A 16,659-nucleotide genomic window follows, 5' to 3' on the forward strand; every position below is an offset into this window, starting at 1 on the left:
GGCCGTTCCGTTCCATCTCGGGTGGACCTTCCCGCTGCGGAGCCGCTTTGCGCTGCGCTGACGCTTCCCTGGGGCAGCGCCGGGCTGCGTTTCGCTGGGACCGGAGCCTCCATGGGCGTGTCGGTGCGGTCGGTTTAAGGCGTCGGTGATGCTGAAGGGCGCCGTTGGGCTTCTGCTTTCCCTTCGAGATGAGAGCCTCGCAAAGCTCTCATCCCGCAGCTCTGTCTGCGCTGTAGGTGGCTGGGATCGGCATGGAGCCTCTCAGCCTGCCTCACGGCTGCCCAGGAGCTGAGCAGCCCCAACAGCACTGTGGTTCTTCCACATTGCAGGCAGTGCTGTGGGTCGCGGGGCCGCATGGCCCAGGAGGTGCTCCTTCTCAGCACTGATATGACCAGGACGTGTCAGGCACCTACAGGGAGCAGCTTCTGCTTCGAAGCCGTAGTGTGCTCTGCCTGCACGCAGTGACCGGCTTGTCCATCTGCATGCATGGACTGCAGTGTCCATGTTCCACCCAGCGTGGTGAGGAGGAGTCCTTGCACTCATTCAGCAGCTGCTGCAGCTCCAGTCTCATCGCTGCTGCTCTTGCACCCATTTTTATTGGCGTTAATGAAGCCTCTGAGATGGTATCGAAGTCTGAAAGGCATACTGGTGGAGGCTGCTCTTGGTTAGAGCAGCAGTTCAAGCTGTGAATGTACAGTAGATATAAAACATTTGAGGGGTGACTGCAGCTCTGCTGATGTGGGCACTGGGGGCTGGGCTCAGTGCTGCTCTGAGTTCACATCTCGGCATGAAAGCAGCTGTGTCCAGCGCTGAGGACATGTGGTGACAGCTGCCATGGAGCTCAGCCATCATACGTGTGCCTGATGCTGCCTGGAACGTGGCACACACAGTGAACGCTCTGTGCCCACCCGCCTGCCCACCAGGAGCAGGCTGAGTGCCTCAGAGGAGAGAGGCAAAATGGAGCTGGCAGATGAACGCCTTTGGCAATAGCAATGATTAAAGTCTTCGGTGACTGCTTCCCCAAGGAAGCACAGCATCTCATTCTTCCTGCAGAAGAGCACTGTATGACATTTCAGTGCAAAGTTCTTTCAGTGGATACCTTGGGGAGGGATGCAGTGTTGAGTCAGCCTTTCAGTAAGAACTCAGAGCATTGCCTGGCACCTCTGAAGTAGAAATGAGGTATTTCCTAGAAGCTGCAGGTCTGGTAGTGCTGTCTTGTGGGATTGCAGGTGGCAGGGGAGGGTTTGGGATGGGTAACTCAGGTCACCCAAGCTGTACCAGTTGGGGTTTGCTCACTGTGCTGTTGCTGGGGCAGGGCTGGGCTTCAGGCAGCCAGCAGCCTGTTGGGCCTGAGTACACCTGAGTACGACCACTGAAGCACACCTGAAAGCAGGTTGGGAGCTGGGAGCTAAGGCTGCGTGGGCAAGCAGTGTGCAAGTACTTGAACTTGCTGTGGATGGGTGTTGAGCAGCGCAGTGATCATGGCTGACTCATGCTGTGTCTAAAGATCAGCTTCTTGCGAGGCTGCTGATCGTATTAAAGACATGTTTCTAGTAAACATGGTCAGGTTTGACACTGCCCAGGCTAGTTTGATGTGAAAACAGGTGACTTCAAGCAGTTCTGTTTGGTGTTGGAACATTAACAGCTGATGTAGAATAGATAGCAGAACTCGTTCTGGTCAGCTCGTGCTGAGGGCAGCGAGGAGCACAGAGCGGGCTGTGTGACCTTGGTTGTCCCAGGCCTGCTGTCACTGATCACAGCCTGTTCTGAGAGCTAAGATTGCTTTATTTCCTATGTCTAAAACATGTGGCTGGCTCAGTGTCAGATGCTGCTGAGTGATCCAGTGAGAGACTTTTCCATGTGACTTCTGCCTACCAGAAATGAAGAAGCACGGCATCGAGCAAAGCTGCCCCGCAGTGTGCAAGGCACTTTGTCCAGAAGAATGGGATGAGCCAGGCTGCTCCATCAGGTCCCCAGGGTGTGACAGGAGTCTTGCTAGGACCCGCTGGGGCGGGTGATGTGATGCTGCTGTGCTGTCAGGCGTTGGGAAGACTGCTAATGAGGAGGACTCCAGCCAGCAGTGAGAAGGCAGTCCTGTGTCCTACTTCTCATCGTTACTGCAGAACTAACAAAACTTTTATTTTAAGCTTGGGCCACAGGTGTGCTATAGCTGTCAGCTAACTGCTCTGACCCCCCACATATGCACATCCCATCCCGTGGAACTGCTGGCTCTGTGTGAGTTTGGTGCAGCTGTCAGCCCTGCACGCTGATTCCAGGAGGATCCTGACTGCAAACAGCTCATACCCCTGAGGGCAGATGACTCCTGTGCTTCCTGAAATACTGTTCTTGGTGGGTGAGGGGTTGGTAGAAGAGAGTGTGAAGGGCTCTACAGACCTCAGCCTAGGAGGAACTTGCATACTGCCCAAGTGTAACTTGCAGGTGAGAAATGAATGGGAACAGAGAATCACTCTGCTCTGCCAAACACTCCAAAGACCTTTTGAGGCAGGTGCTTGGGGCAGGAGAACTCTGTGGGTCAGCACTTCACATTGCTGTACAGTCTGCAATAGAGAGCCACATAAAATCATCTTTAACTAACAGCAGGTAAAATGGTGGACTCTCAGCACAAGTGTTGGAACAGAAGCACAATAAGTAGCGCTGCTGCAGGTGAGTTTAATTAATGGAAGGCATAAGTAAGTGCATGATTTCTGCTCTGCAATTACTAGTGTCTGGAACATCCAAAATCATAAGCAAAGCCTTAACCATTAGTTCTGTAGAACTGGGCTGAAGCTGGTATGGGTGGCTTCCAGCTGTATCTGGTGGCATTCTCATCTGGCCCCAGAATCACTGCAGACTATAAAGTCTTTGTGCATTTTCACTGTGGTGGAGCTTCAGTGCAGTAGTAAAGATGAACACCAGTTGCCTTGGGACCTCTTAATCGACTTCTTTCTTTCAATTCCTAAAATGAGCCTCTTTCATCTCTCCGGAGCCTGACTAATTGTGAATGGTGGTTGCCAACTAGAAAATTCTAGAGCTCCATCAGGCTGTTCTATGGTACTGGAAACCATGGGACCACAGAACTGTGCTTCTCCCTGCTAACTGCCCTCACAAGACAGTAAGACATAATCTGCTGACCTTGCATCCTTTGAGTGGTGAAACTTGTGAGCATGAGGCTTCAGTCTTATCACATGGGTCTGAATGGGATGACCTTGGCTTCCTCAGGGGCCTCATAGCTATGGCTGCTGCGTGCTGAGCACTGTAAGCTGTTCAGCCAACCAGCTGGCATGAGAAACAGCAGCTCTGCTAATCTGCACCTTTGGTGGAGTGGGCCACCTGTCTGTGAAATGGGTCATCTTTGGGCAGTGGGAGGCTGAATGATGAGGATAAGTAGTAATAGGGCTGGCTTGTGGTGGGACCAGGATATGTTGCTGCTGGCTGAAAAGTACTCGTATGGCAAGACCTATTCCCTTTGTCTCAACTTATTAAAATGTAAAACAAACCTGGCTTGTGTGCTACACTGTACACTGCATGCAGAGTGCAGCTGCAGCCATCTCGGCTGGTTGGGTAACTGACTGATAACCTCTTTGGGTTGTCTGTTCTGGAGTGTAACCACAAGGAACTGGTATTTGTGAACTTGGAGTTCTCACATTGACTGAAGAGGAGCACATTGCTCATTAGCCTCTTGCAGGTTGATTTTTTTTTTCATCATTCTGAAACCTGGAAATGCAGAGCTGTCTTCTCATACAGTCTGAGAAGAACAAAAAGGATGCTGTGCCTAATGCTGGAGTGGGTGATGCACGTCAAGAATTGCAGGCTGCCTCTCCCTGCAGGGCAGCGTCTGCTACCCCTGCAGCCATCCCTGGAGATGGGCTGCAGCTGCTCTTCAGCTCTGCATTCTGATGCTGTGTGGGTTCCAGGTACTTCTCCACTCTTGTGGCTGCCCTGTGAAGGGGCAGCTGTGCACCATAGGGTTTTGCCAAAATGCCAAAACAGCTGTGGAGCATCTGTGACCGTGATCTGAGGTAGGGCTGCGTTCATGTTAAACTTGGTGGTGTGGAGGGGCCAAAGCACCACTGGGGTGCCTCCCACCTCTGAAGATGACCATGAGGCTGGCATGGCAGAGCAAGGGCTGTGCTTGACCCAGCTGTCACCTCTAGCAGAATCCTGCAGGGGTTAACAGCCTGCTCGAGGATTAGCAGGTCTTCAGGTGAGCTGGTTCCTGCTGTCTGGTAGAAGGCAAGCCTGCCTATTGCACAGGACAGCTCATTTGATGCTGGATTAATTAGAAAAGGCTCAGGGTGCATGTTCTTATCCAGAACAGTCGGTCTTTCAGTCTTGCCATGGTAGTGAGCCTCATTCTGTCTGTCTGGAAGCTTGACTTGTATTACTTATCCAAGGAAGTCGGGCTTAAGTGCTTTGGGAATTTTTCCTCTACCACTGCTGTGGTAAACCTGCATCTCTGTGGTGGGACACGAGGAATCACAGCTCTGAATGGATCAGATGCTGCTGGAGTGTGCATGACTGATTCCCACCACATCTGGACTCATCACAGCTGCTCAGACTGCAAGAAGTCATATCTATTGGAGCGGTGCTTTGACTTGAAGACTCGTGGTGGTCAGTGTGAGTCAGTGCCCATTGGTCTACAGAAGTTGTCCATGTATGTCTGCAGAGTTGCACAGAAACAGTGTAAGGCTTTTGGTAACAGCCTCTTTGTGCATGGAGGGGTGTTGGGGTGTTGCATGAGGTGACTTGCAGCTGTCTCGGTGCAGGACCTCGTTCAGCACTGCAGCTATAGCTACAACAGGTTGGTCCTGACACTTGTGCTAGCATTGACCTACACCACGCATGACATGAGTGCTAACCGTGTCAAAGTTCCAGTAAAAGTCCTGGCTGTGGTAAGACTGGTCTTCAGTCCTTTCTGCAGCCACTGCCTGCGTGGCATGTTGCTTTCTGGTGCATGCTTCACTTCAGAGCTGTACTGTTACACTGCTGCTGCTCCCACCTTTGGCTAATAGAAGTGCCATTTAGAACATCTGTGGTCTCATGGCAGTGCATTTTGTCCTAGGAGTGCTACTAAAGCAGCTGTAGCATGAGTTCAAGGCATTACCCTACAGGAATTCTTCATGTTTGAGTTACCTTTGAAACAGGTGTACTGGGAGTAAGCCGCAAATGATGCATGAATTTGTATTGCACACCTTTGAGCTTTTGAATGGCACAGTTTCTGGTTATAGGCAGCATGGCTTCTTCCCCTGATAAAGCAAGGTGGCAAAGTGCTGTTCCTGCTTTATCACTGAGGTGTCTTGATAGCTGCCATAAAGGCAGTGTTTGCTCTGAGAGTAATGTGAAGTCTAATTGTTAGGGGAGACTGAGCTGATCTGATGTCAGTATTTGGAGACATGGTATGTAACAGTAATGAACAAAGCTCTTGTTTTGCTTTTTACTGTTGTTCATGTAGGTCCCTTCAAGCCTTGTTCTCTGAGATTCCAGAAAATACTATTTCTTTGCAACTCAGCTGGAGCGTTTTGAATGTAGTGCATGAAGTGCTTCAAACATTCACAGCTGTCAAGAAGTGGAAGCCCAGGTGTACAGAAGTGCCCTGGGTGCCACGTGGCCCACATGGGCAGCTGTGTGATGGGGAGGTGGGCCTGCTCCCTGGGATGCAATTCAAGGGTAGCATCCAAAGCACGAGGAGCACTTCTGAGGCTAGTGAAAGGGATGAGGCAAGCTGCCTTGTAAGCTTAGCAGAAGTGTGGGGACCTCTGGTGTGAGGCTGCTGGGCAGGATGCTGATAAATGCTGGTGGGGTGCAGACGTGCCAGCTCTGAGGCTGGGTGTGCAGTGCTTGTGCTGTTCTCCTCACAGCTGTTCAGTGCTATCTAAGTGTAAGCTGTGTGGCAACTTGCTGCCACAGTATGGGCTGACTTTATTTCATAAACGGCCTAGATGAAGTCAGATGTGCTAACAGTTGTCTGTTCTGTAGGTTTTTGGAGTAGATAACTAGAAACTGACAGATGAGCTGCCCTTCCCCAAAAACTGAATCAGGCTGGCTTTCTGTATGTGGTATTGCAAAACCCATTTCTGTAATTCACTGCTGCATTAATTGCAACACCTCAAAGAAACCTCAGATTTAGAGGAAGTAATGACAGATGTAGTTTTGAACAGTGAACTTCGCGCCCCTTGCAGGCCTTCTTAGAGAGAACTGTGGAAGCTTAGGCAGAAGTGGCTTCTATTAAAAGCTTTGGCTGGAAGGTGACCTGAATCTTGATTCCACTTACATCCGTTCCTTGGATGTTTAACATGAAAGAAAAGGCTCCTAATTCAAGCCAGAGTAATCTTCTAGATTCCCCACGGGGTAGCCATGTACAACTAGCATCACTGATATTGTAACTAGGTTTCTGCAATGAATTCTGGACTTTACCTACACAGGCAAGTGAAACCTGCCTCCTGATTGCAAGAAAACTGCAGAATTGATGGAACAATCTGCTTCTGAACTGCACTGAACGGTTCTTTACGTGTCTCTTTATAGGAAAGGCTTGAAAAGGATCCAGGTTACAGGAGGTTAGATCTTTGTTAATGCAGAACTAATTTGTAGTTGATAAGGCTTTCCTTTCCGGTCTTTAACTAAAACCACTTCTGGAGGGAGTCTTATGTGACTGTAGCCCTTACTCTCCTGAACTTTCAGTGTGCAGAGCTGAGAGGATTACCCTTCGCTTCTTGGCTGCTTGAGTTGGCTTTAACTAGACGGGGAAAATAGGAGAGTGGATAGCCTAAGCTATCTGAATAACTAGCAGCTCTTTTCTGACATCCTCCACTAGTGTGAGGCAGCTACACATCCATGTGGAACAAACAACTCTCCCCTCTAGAAAGCTTAATTTTTACAAAGGGTCAGCCAGGCTTGCATGTAAGAGGTATCTGGACAGCACAAGCATTTGAAATTCCTGTTTGCAAAATACTCTTCAGTGGCTGTTTTTAGCAGGCAGGAGTATTTTTCATGCTAATTAATCAGGGCTCAAACCTTTGAGTATTGATGTGATGGTGTCAGGGAAGGAGGTAGCCCTTGCATTGCTTGCTGGTGCTGTTTCAGCTGTGGTCCCAGGTGGCTGCTCAGCTGCTCATCATCTCCCAGTGGTGCTGAGTGCAGTCCAAAGGTGGACTTCCTAACGTACTCCAGAGCAAGGCTGAAACGAAATGGTTCTTTCTAAACGCTTGAGAGTCATAGAATGAACTTTTATGGGACTATTTTAAAGCTTTCAGGACAAAAGTAACTTTTTTTAGGCAGTATTTCGGGGCTCTTGTTTCTAGCTGTACTCTGTTAAAAGTGATGAGCCCATTTGCTGCTTTGGAAACCAAGCTTTGGGCTTGTGTGCTGCAGGTTGCATATTCAGTACCTCCGTAGGTGGTGTGAGGACCTTGGGGTGAGGTGGTGGTTGTGGCTGTCTGTGAACTGCAAGCTGTGCTGCTCTTCCTGACTTCAGTGGCTGGGTTAGCAAGTGTTTGGACCTGAATGCTTCACCGGTGGAGGTGTTGCATGGAAGGAGGGAGTCCTTTCTCCAAGGAACAAAGTGTAGCAATAATGTGAATGGTCACTGCTATCTCAATATATCTGATGAAGCTGGAGCTGTGTGTTTCATCCCAGGTCAGAGCATGGGGGCAGATCCCCCTTTTCTGGTAGAAAAGACCTCGTGGGATAACACAAGGCAACTTGTTAAACACTGGGTGTGTATAAGAACTCAAAGTTCAGTAACATTAGGAGCTATAGCTCTCAATCAGGCTACATCCTGCTGCAGTAGCAAAGCATGCTTTGCTATGTTTCTTCCCAAATTCCACCGAGCAGAGCCTCTGCATTCTGGGCTCTAGGAGGGCACAAGTTCAATTGCAGACCTAAATAGGGAATGAATTTGTGCTGCAGTGCTTGTCCTGCTGTGAAGCTGGCTGCTCAGGGGATGTTCTGTGGCCAATAGAGTTTTAACAGCAGCAGTTTCATTTCAGGACTGTCGGTAAGTCATTTCCCCATGCGTTAAGGGAATACGCCTCCCTGACAAACCAAGTAGTCAAGTGACCACGTTAGACTTGCACAGTTCTTCCCTGTGCTGACTCAGCTGTTCTAATGCTGCAGTCTGACAACGGCGGTATTATTTGAGGAACTTCCTAATGTGTCTTTTCTCTTGCAGCCTTGGGAGCCGCTTATGGAACTGCGAAGAGTGGCACGGGTATTGCAGCCATGTCTGTCATGAGGCCTGAGCTCATCATGAAGTCAATTATCCCTGTTGTCATGGCGGGTATTATAGCTATCTATGGCCTCGTAGTGGCGGTTCTCATTGCCAATGCCCTTTCACCAACTATCACACTATTCAAGTAAGTTCTGTACCTGTGGATTTTGTTGAGATTTGTTCTGGCAGCACTTGGATGCTCTGGAATGAGTAGATTTTTCATTAAGCTCTTCAGAAAGTGTGGGTTGCCATAAATGCTGAATGCTTCCAAGTTGACCTCAAGAACACCAACTGGATTTCAGCTGTCCTACCTAGTGTCTTAGCATCGGTGATAGAGATGTGTTAGCTGACAAATCAGAAGCAGTATTGTGAGATACAGTGTCAGGGTTTATGTCTCCAGAGAAGTAGTGCAGCCAGGGGATGGGGGCCTGAGTTTGTTTCATGTTGTCACATTCTAGAGATGGAGTATGCAGGTCTTCTCACGAGCTAATCAAGGTATCTAAATAGCTTTCCTGTTGCCTGGGAGATGCAAGTGAATAATTAATGTTGCTTGCTTCTTTACATGCTGGTAAATCAATCCTCAAGCTATGCATTATACCTCTATACCAGCCATAGTCTGAAACTTAATCTGCTCAGCTTCTGAGAGTAGCTGGAACTAGTTTGATTGATGTCAGAGTAAAACAATGCTTCTGAGGCCTAACAGAGCAGGTAGCTGTGCTGCTGTACAAGTGAGAGCTCTGAGCATTGCGGTTGTCTGAGCTGTAAGCATTTATCTAAGAAACAGCAGATGGAAATGTTCCTTTGCAGTTACCAGGTGGTCAGACTCTAAGGACTGCTCTTCAGGCACCCATCTAGAAAGCCAGAGCATCCCTGACTGACCTGTCCATCTTAACTCCACGTGCAACTCTTGTACTGCAGGACAGCTTCTCGCTGGTGTATGCCATGGCTGTGTAATACGGTCGCTAAAGGCGGGAAGGAAAAGCAGCCATTAATAGGCTGCACAGCACTGGGTCAGGTGCTAGTATGAATGCTAGCCTGCACTGAGCCCAGCTCAGGGGGTCATGGGAAGCATCTGCTTCATGAGATGTGCTGGGCTGGCTTAAATGAGTCTAGATCTTTCTGCGGGAAGGAGGTTCTCTTCAGATGTTTGTTTTCCCTCTCTTAGGGGCGAGGGGGGCGTCAGTTTAGCCTGAAGATGGAAGGTCATGTCCTGTTGCTTGCCACTGAGCCTTCTTTTCATCTGTCCCACAGGAGCTTTCTTCAGCTGGGTGCTGGCTTGAGCGTGGGCCTCAGCGGTCTGGCTGCTGGCTTTGCCATTGGCATCGTGGGTGATGCAGGCGTACGGGGAACAGCACAGCAGCCCAGGTTATTTGTGGGCATGATCCTCATTTTGATCTTCGCTGAAGTCTTGGGTCTCTACGGCCTCATTGTTGCCCTTATCCTCTCCACAAAGTAAACGTCGCAGTATGATGTAAAGAGATGTAACAAATCAGCATTTAAAAAAAAAAACAAAGCTCCAGAATGGAAATGGTCTCTCCAATGTGTACAGTTGTCCCAATTTGGTAGTTGATCTCTTGTAAATGCGCAATGTACGTTAGTGACTTGTCCGTCATGTGTGTAATTCAATATTAAATTGGTTGGGCAGCTCCAAGCCTGCTGCGTGGCTTGGGGTGGCCTGCGTGCAATTTTCCACCCATTGCTGTTAGTACTTTATGTATAAATATGAACTAGAAATGTAATTTTTCTCTTCACTGGATGTTTATTTATAAAAGACTTGACATGTTCATACATCTATGGAGCAAAGATTTTCAATTTCCCATGCTATATATATTAATCTTATATATAGGTAGATTACACTGTGGGGTCAATTGTAAGTGCAGAGAATTCCTTGGATGTAACTTTGATTCTAAAGATTGCTGTAGTGTCATGGTATTGGAGTATGAGAATTTTGTGTTTTATTACAGCAATTGTCCGAAACACTCCCGTGTTTCAGTAGTAACTGCGTATGCTCTGGCATCAGAGTTGTGCACCCACTGTTGGGTTACGAACTTATATGATGTTTCCAAATAAAACTTCCTCACTATATTGCTGTAATGACTCTTCTGCCTCTGATTTAATGCTTTTGCTGCTGCTTTGGGGAGAGGAGGGATTCTACAAGGAGGAGGCAGGGTCTTGGAAGTGACTGAGTGCTATGTGGAAGTTGTTGATGACTGCTGAAAGCATTCTTTTTTTCTTCCTGGGCAGAGAGCAGTGGATGCTGCTGCTGCCTGGGCTGTGCTTGTGAGCAGAATGCTGGGCTGCTGCGGTGCTGTCAGCACTCGGCCTCTGCCTGACCAGGTGGTGCTTTGCTGTGTGGTTGGCTGCAGCGTGCCCTGACCACTCGCAGTGTGGGAGTAAGGGTACAAACTGCTGTGTGTGGCAAGGAATGGGAGCTGCAGAGTGACCTCAAGGCAATGTGTAATGATTGCTCTGCAGGAGCTTGGCTGGAGGGGAAGCTGCACTGTTAGCACGAATTGCTGCTAGAGTACCTGAACAACTGTCTCGTCAACAAAATGGATTCATTTAGGAACTCATACTCTTAACTTAAAAATCAGGAACGTTCAAGCTGAGAAGTCTGCTGTTGCAGCTGGAAAGCACTGACGCAGTATTCTCCCATCTAGGGGGTTTGTGGATGTCACAAAGCAATGCTGGAGCTCACAAAGCTAGTGCTTGCAAATGTTATCCAGAGTGCATTTGGGATGTACATGGCCTTAATCATAGTTTGGAGAACAGAAAAGGCTTTTTCTGATTCATTATCTATGTTAACATTACTTAGATGTGTAGTAGCATCTTGGTAATCAAATTAAGCTGGGAGGTCTGGAATGACTTGTCTGCTGGTATGGCAGTGCTGTATCTCAGGTATAGCAGTGAAAAAGGCAGGTCTGCACAACGCAGCTGTGACCAGAGCTCTGGGAGCTGCTGAGCATCACCACCCTTAGCTTCTAACCCGGCAGGAGTGCTCACCAGCCTGGGCCTGGTAGGAAGCTGTGCACCTTCAGAACAGCTGATCTCTAAACTAGGGACCACTCAGCAGTATTACTAACAAACTAACTGGTTTGTTGGCTAAAAGATGTCTGTGCCTGGGTCCATGTGGTAGGCTGTCAGCTGCTTGGCTCTGGGCTGGAGTGAACCATGGCTTTTGTGTTTCAAATGGCTTGACTTCAGGGCACCCTCAGCAATGCTATCAGTAGTGCTCGGTGGTACGGGGATGTGAGCTGGTTCACGGAAAGCCCTGCATGTTTGCATCAGGATTGGATAGGGAGGAAAATGTCTCTTTAATGTTTCCTGATCTGAATCGCACTGATCCCATTTTCCTGAGGAAAAGCAGTGGACTCGGACCCTGTGAGCTGTGTTTTCTCAGATATTCTGAACACTTCCGGAAACTACAGTATACTAAACTTTCCTTGCAGTGATTGCAATGAGTGCTGCTGTGAAGAGCCTGGTGGAGCATGTAGCTGGGAGAGGTGATGGTGGATTCGGGCTGCCTGGAGGAGATGCACTGCTCTTGTGTGGCAGAAGGGCCTGGCTGGGTGAAATCATTTTAGATCTGCCTACAAGGAGGACATGCTGCCAGCCTTCCTTTTTGCCAGATAACAAGAATATAAGCAAGTGTGTTTGGGAGCAACCAAATACTTGTGGTAGCTCTAATCTGAGATAATAAGAGCAACTTAAAGGCACCAGTCTATAGGAACTCGTTCGGGTCCTGGCATAGCCACAGTGTTGGTTACCAGGCTTAGAATCATGATGGATACTTACATAACCAAATACAGATAAAATGCCATCAACAGCATCTTGATTTGTGCCTTGGAGTGCCAAGCCTTCTGTGTTTATAAACCCACGCAAATCGTGAGAACAGCATAAAACAAAAGCCAGGGTTATTGTGAAAGGGAAAGGATTGCCTTGCATTACTACCTGCAAATACACCAGGAGTAAAATTAACAATCTAACTCTGTTGGCTTTTTTCTGTTACAGCCGTGCTCTAGATCCTCATTGGTGACTCCCAGGTGAAAACTTGTATTTCAAGTCTTCTGGTGATGCTATTGTGTCACTAGATTTCTGAGGTGATTCAAGGTACTGAGAAAATTACAGACCTTTCAGCCCCTTTCCTTCATTTACTAACCGCTCTTTTGCTAGATCTGAGTGCAGTCCCATCCACCAGGGATTGACTTTGCTTTGGAAGAGCAGAGCAGCAGCCCCAGACCATGGAATGACAGCCTCGTGGCGTGCCTGACTGAAAGGAGGTGGTGTCTGCTGGCGCATAAATAGCTCTGTGTAATGTGGCAGATTGCGTGCACTGCAGAGTGAGTCAGCCCTGCAGAGAGAACAGAACAGAATGGCTCTGCAGTAGCAGCAGCAGAGGGTAATGTCCATTAGCAGTCAGTTCAAGCTAGGTAAAGGCGAGGGATGCCTGCTCTCTGATGCTGTCAGCATAGACAATGCGTTGGAAGAGCTTGCTGACCTTTCTCTTCGTTAGCTTTCATATTTTTGGGTTTTTTTCCCCACCAAATGCTGTGATTTTTAAAATTATTTAATGCTCTGCTGTAGAAACAGAATCTACCTAAGTTGGTTAGTGACTGCTTTTTAGGACTGCTTTAGTAAATCCAAATGCATCTGAAAATGAATTGCAATAAAGTAACTCCTCTTTGGAGAATTATAGAATCACAGAATGGCCTGAGTTGCAAAGGCCCACAATGCTCATCCAGTCCCACCCCCCTGCTATGTGCAGGGTCACCAACCAGCAGACCAGGCTGCCCAGAGCCACATCCAGCCTGGCCTTGAATGCCTCCAGGGATGGGGGTCTGTTCCAGTGAAACCCCTGCTCCTGTCCCCTGGGTTCCTGTGGTTGCCGCATTACAGAGGATTGGGAGTGAGCAACACCAAACAGAAGAGTGTAAACCAAACCAAGCAGTAAGTGCTGCAGAAAGGTGTGTATGTATAAGGGGAAAGCTGGATATGCCCTTGAACATCTGGATCCCATTTCCAGCTTTATTCCGGTTTGAATGTGATGCTGAACAGTCTCTGCTGCAGTTCTGTAGTGAAATGGAGGTAACACTTTATTTTTGGTCAGTGATGTGGATTTAGCTCTTCATGCAGTGTCCAGCTTCATTCTGAGGGGACAGGATGGCGGGATGGCCTCACGCAGCAGAAGGTGATGACCACCCTGGTCCAATGGTTTTGTCTCTCTCGGGCTGAGGACTAATCTTAGGAAATCCCTGGCGTTCCCAAGGTCAGCATGGTATACAGCTCACAGATATGAGCAGCATCTCTGGTCCCTGTTCATTAGAACAATTTTTAGACCTCTTTGGGAATGCATGTGAAAAATGAGAAACCAAATCTGCATCTCCACAAGCGTTTATTTTGACAGCAGAGCTAGCCTAAGCCCTCCTTGCTTTGTTATCTGTACCTTTGTTCACATCTGTAAGCCTCCCCCGTTTCTCCCAAACGTGCTGCTACAGCTTTTCCTGTGGCGAGGCAGTGAATCTGATTTGGGAATTGAGCCAGGTTAAAAATAACTTGACCTGAAAAAGAAATGATTTGCTAAGGGAAAAACAAGTGAAGCTACTGCTTGTGATTCCCTCAGCCTGTTACTGGGGCAGTGGAGAGAAAGAGCATGCAATTATTAGAGGAGGAGTGTGTGATTCTTGGTGAGGCAAGGCAGGGTTGGTTTAATTCTGTGAAATAGAGAGCATCCAAAGGGATAATCCTTAAGTGGAGCAGATGGATGACATAAAGTTGGGCTGGGTAACGCACCTACAGCATTGATGAGGCAAATTCCCATACCTGTTGTCTCAGAACAGGCTGTTCTGTTTGTTCATGCAGCAGAACAGAGAGAGATCAGGGCCATCTTCCAGTGCTGTGATTCAGTGGCTCACTTCTGGCTTTCATCTTAGATGTTTTGCATCCCTTTGTTGCCAAAGGGTTGGTGAAGCTGTTGGCAGGGTGAACCCCATGGAAAGATATTTTATAGTGGATGTTACCACATGTAAGTACCTGGATGTTTCTTCCACTGCCAAGGAAAACTGCTGTGACAAGTCTGTCAGCATGGACATATGAAAATATGTGCATATGAAAATGCTGTTTGTCTGTAAGCCGTTTGGGTGCTCTGTGTGCCTTTTGACATCTGAATTTAGCTGTTTGGAAGGGTGCTTCTGCCCTTAGAAAGTTATTGGCTTGAATAAACAGGCCTGAGATACATTTTTAGGATTCATTTTCTAATCTTCCGGTTTTGGAGTCTCTTTAGCCATACTAAAAAGCCACAAGTCATTCTCACCGACATGCTGCTGGGTGCCCCTGAGGATGGATAATTCAACCACCATGAGTAAAACCCACCTGAAGCTATTCCTAGCCTCACATTCCCAAACCAGGCTGTGTGTAGTTTTCTTGGGATAAACTAACATCATTCTCCATTCCAATGGCCTTTTCTGGTATCCTGCTGACACTAAAAGGTAGCTTTGTTGTGCGGACAAGCACTGACATATGGAATGAGTATATTATTAAATGCTGATCTCTAAATTAACTTCCTGGCTAGATGGGGATGTTATGTTCATGGACCATTACATTTCACTTCATTTTTCTTTTCTTAACATGATTCATCAGAGGAGCTCACATCAGCACCCTGCTTAGACACAATTCTTGACGAGATAATTGACTCTGCAACACTGTGGGACGCTGAACTAGATAAACACGGGAGCAAAAGTGTTGGTTGGACACTGCTGCAGCAACATGGAGCAAAGAGAATGGAAGGGAAAGTCTGCAAGCAGACATCTAGGAGTAAATACAGAGTTTGGTGGGGATGCTGCTTTAATTAGAACAAAGCACAGCACTTTCCTTTAACATTATGGCGGTCAGACATGATTTCCCTTCTGCCCACAGAGATGCAGACACCAGGACCACTGGTGGCTTGGTGTGCTGTGAGGAACAGCCTGGGGCTAGCAGTTAGAGCACAGAATACGCTTTGTCTTCTCTCCCAGGCTAATGCAGACTTGTCAGATGACTGGAGCAGCCTGCCTACAGCAATGCTGTCAGCTTAGAAGTAACATTTAAAAGAAGGAATGACTTACATGTCCAGGTCACAGTTAACTTTCTTTCCCTGAAGCTGAGAGCGGAACAGCGAAGTGAGGGGGGTTCCAGAAACCTTACTTTGCCTGAGCCAATAAACAGTTATGGTTTTTGTTCGCGTAGTTATTGTGGTGTAGCGTTGTGCCTAGCCAGATTTCTGAGCAGGTACACAATTTGCAGCACACTGCCAGCTCTTAGGGTTGAGGATCAGCCACTCCTTCAGCAATTAGCAGACCTGCATCTGCCTTTCAGGAGGTAAATAACCATGAGCAGGATGGATGCATCACAGCCTGCAGCACTACTTCCCTTCACAGTGAGCACGGCCCATCGGCCCCACGTGGTACACATGCCTGCAGCAGTCAGTCACATGCGTGTGCGATGCACGAGGACAAAGCAGAGCAGTTCCCCCAAGCAGACCCCTCATTCCTTGGGGAGGAATGAGTCCGCAGCAGCCACTCAAGCCAGAGTTACTTATTCACAAATTCAGACATAAAAGCCATTAGGAACCACTAATCCCTCTTGTCTGACCTCCCAGGCCTTTGAACTTTGCCTGATAAAACATTAATACTCGAATGTAACATTTCCATGCCATTTAACTGACGTTGGCATAGGGCTGCTCGCTCAGCAATGCTGGGAAGAACAGCATGGAGATGTGACAGGGCTCTGACAGCAAGGATGGGCCAGGAGCTGTGCCATGCATGGCACGCTGAGGGCTGCAGCAGCCTTGTCTGGGTGATACAAGAGCTGGGAACACAGCTAGCTTGTGGAGATGAAGGTACCAGGGCTGCCTCAGTCCTTTGGCATTGATCTTCTGGGCCACCTTCTGCACTAAGGGGCTCCAAGCTGGAATCAGCACAGACTCAGTGGAAACAAGACTCTGCCCCAAGCATTTATAATCTGAGCATGAGGCAAGAGGCAGCGGGAGCTGTGTGGGATGAGGTAAAGAGGAGATGGGTCCCATGGTCCGTGCAGGAGATGGGCGCCCGCTGCCTCCTGCTTCTTCCAGCCTGCTGTGTTTGGAAATGCCGTGTTTCAGATGGGTTTCCCCAGGAATCACGGCCTTCCTACTGGTGCTCTGCAGACTGGTGCTCTTAAGAGTATTTCTCCAGCCCTGAAGCACACTGCACTGAAACACCAACATATGCTTCTGCCAACCTCCACAGGAGCTCAGATATGGAATTGCAGAGCTGTTATGGTTGGGAAAGACCTCAAAACCTTCTCTTGGAAAGGGCAGATAACAGCAGGACGAGGGGAAGTGGTTTGAAGTTGAGGGAGGGAAGATTGAGGATGGATGTCAGGTTCTTTAGAGAGAGTGGTGAGGTGCTGGAACAGCTGCCCAGAGAGGCTGCGGATGC

The 16,659-nt window shown here is 48.3% G+C and overlaps 1 protein-coding gene across 1 annotated transcript; it reads left to right on the forward strand.

Annotated features, from left to right (window-relative positions):
* Positions 1-8,140: 8,140 nt before the first annotated feature.
* Positions 8,141-10,300, forward strand: ATP6V0C (ATPase H+ transporting V0 subunit c). The gene is made up of 2 exons (XM_010719920.2): positions 8,141-8,351; positions 9,458-10,300. Exons 1-2 carry the CDS (start codon positions 8,218-8,220, stop codon positions 9,660-9,662), a joined length of 339 nt encoding a protein of 112 aa, XP_010718222.2. The 5' UTR covers positions 8,141-8,217; the 3' UTR covers positions 9,663-10,300.
* The last annotated feature ends 6,359 nt before the right edge of the window (positions 10,301-16,659 follow it).

Source organism: Meleagris gallopavo, chromosome 16 (assembly GCF_000146605.3).
Source record: "Meleagris gallopavo isolate NT-WF06-2002-E0010 breed Aviagen turkey brand Nicholas breeding stock chromosome 16, Turkey_5.1, whole genome shotgun sequence".
NCBI lineage: Eukaryota > Metazoa > Chordata > Aves > Galliformes > Phasianidae > Meleagris > Meleagris gallopavo.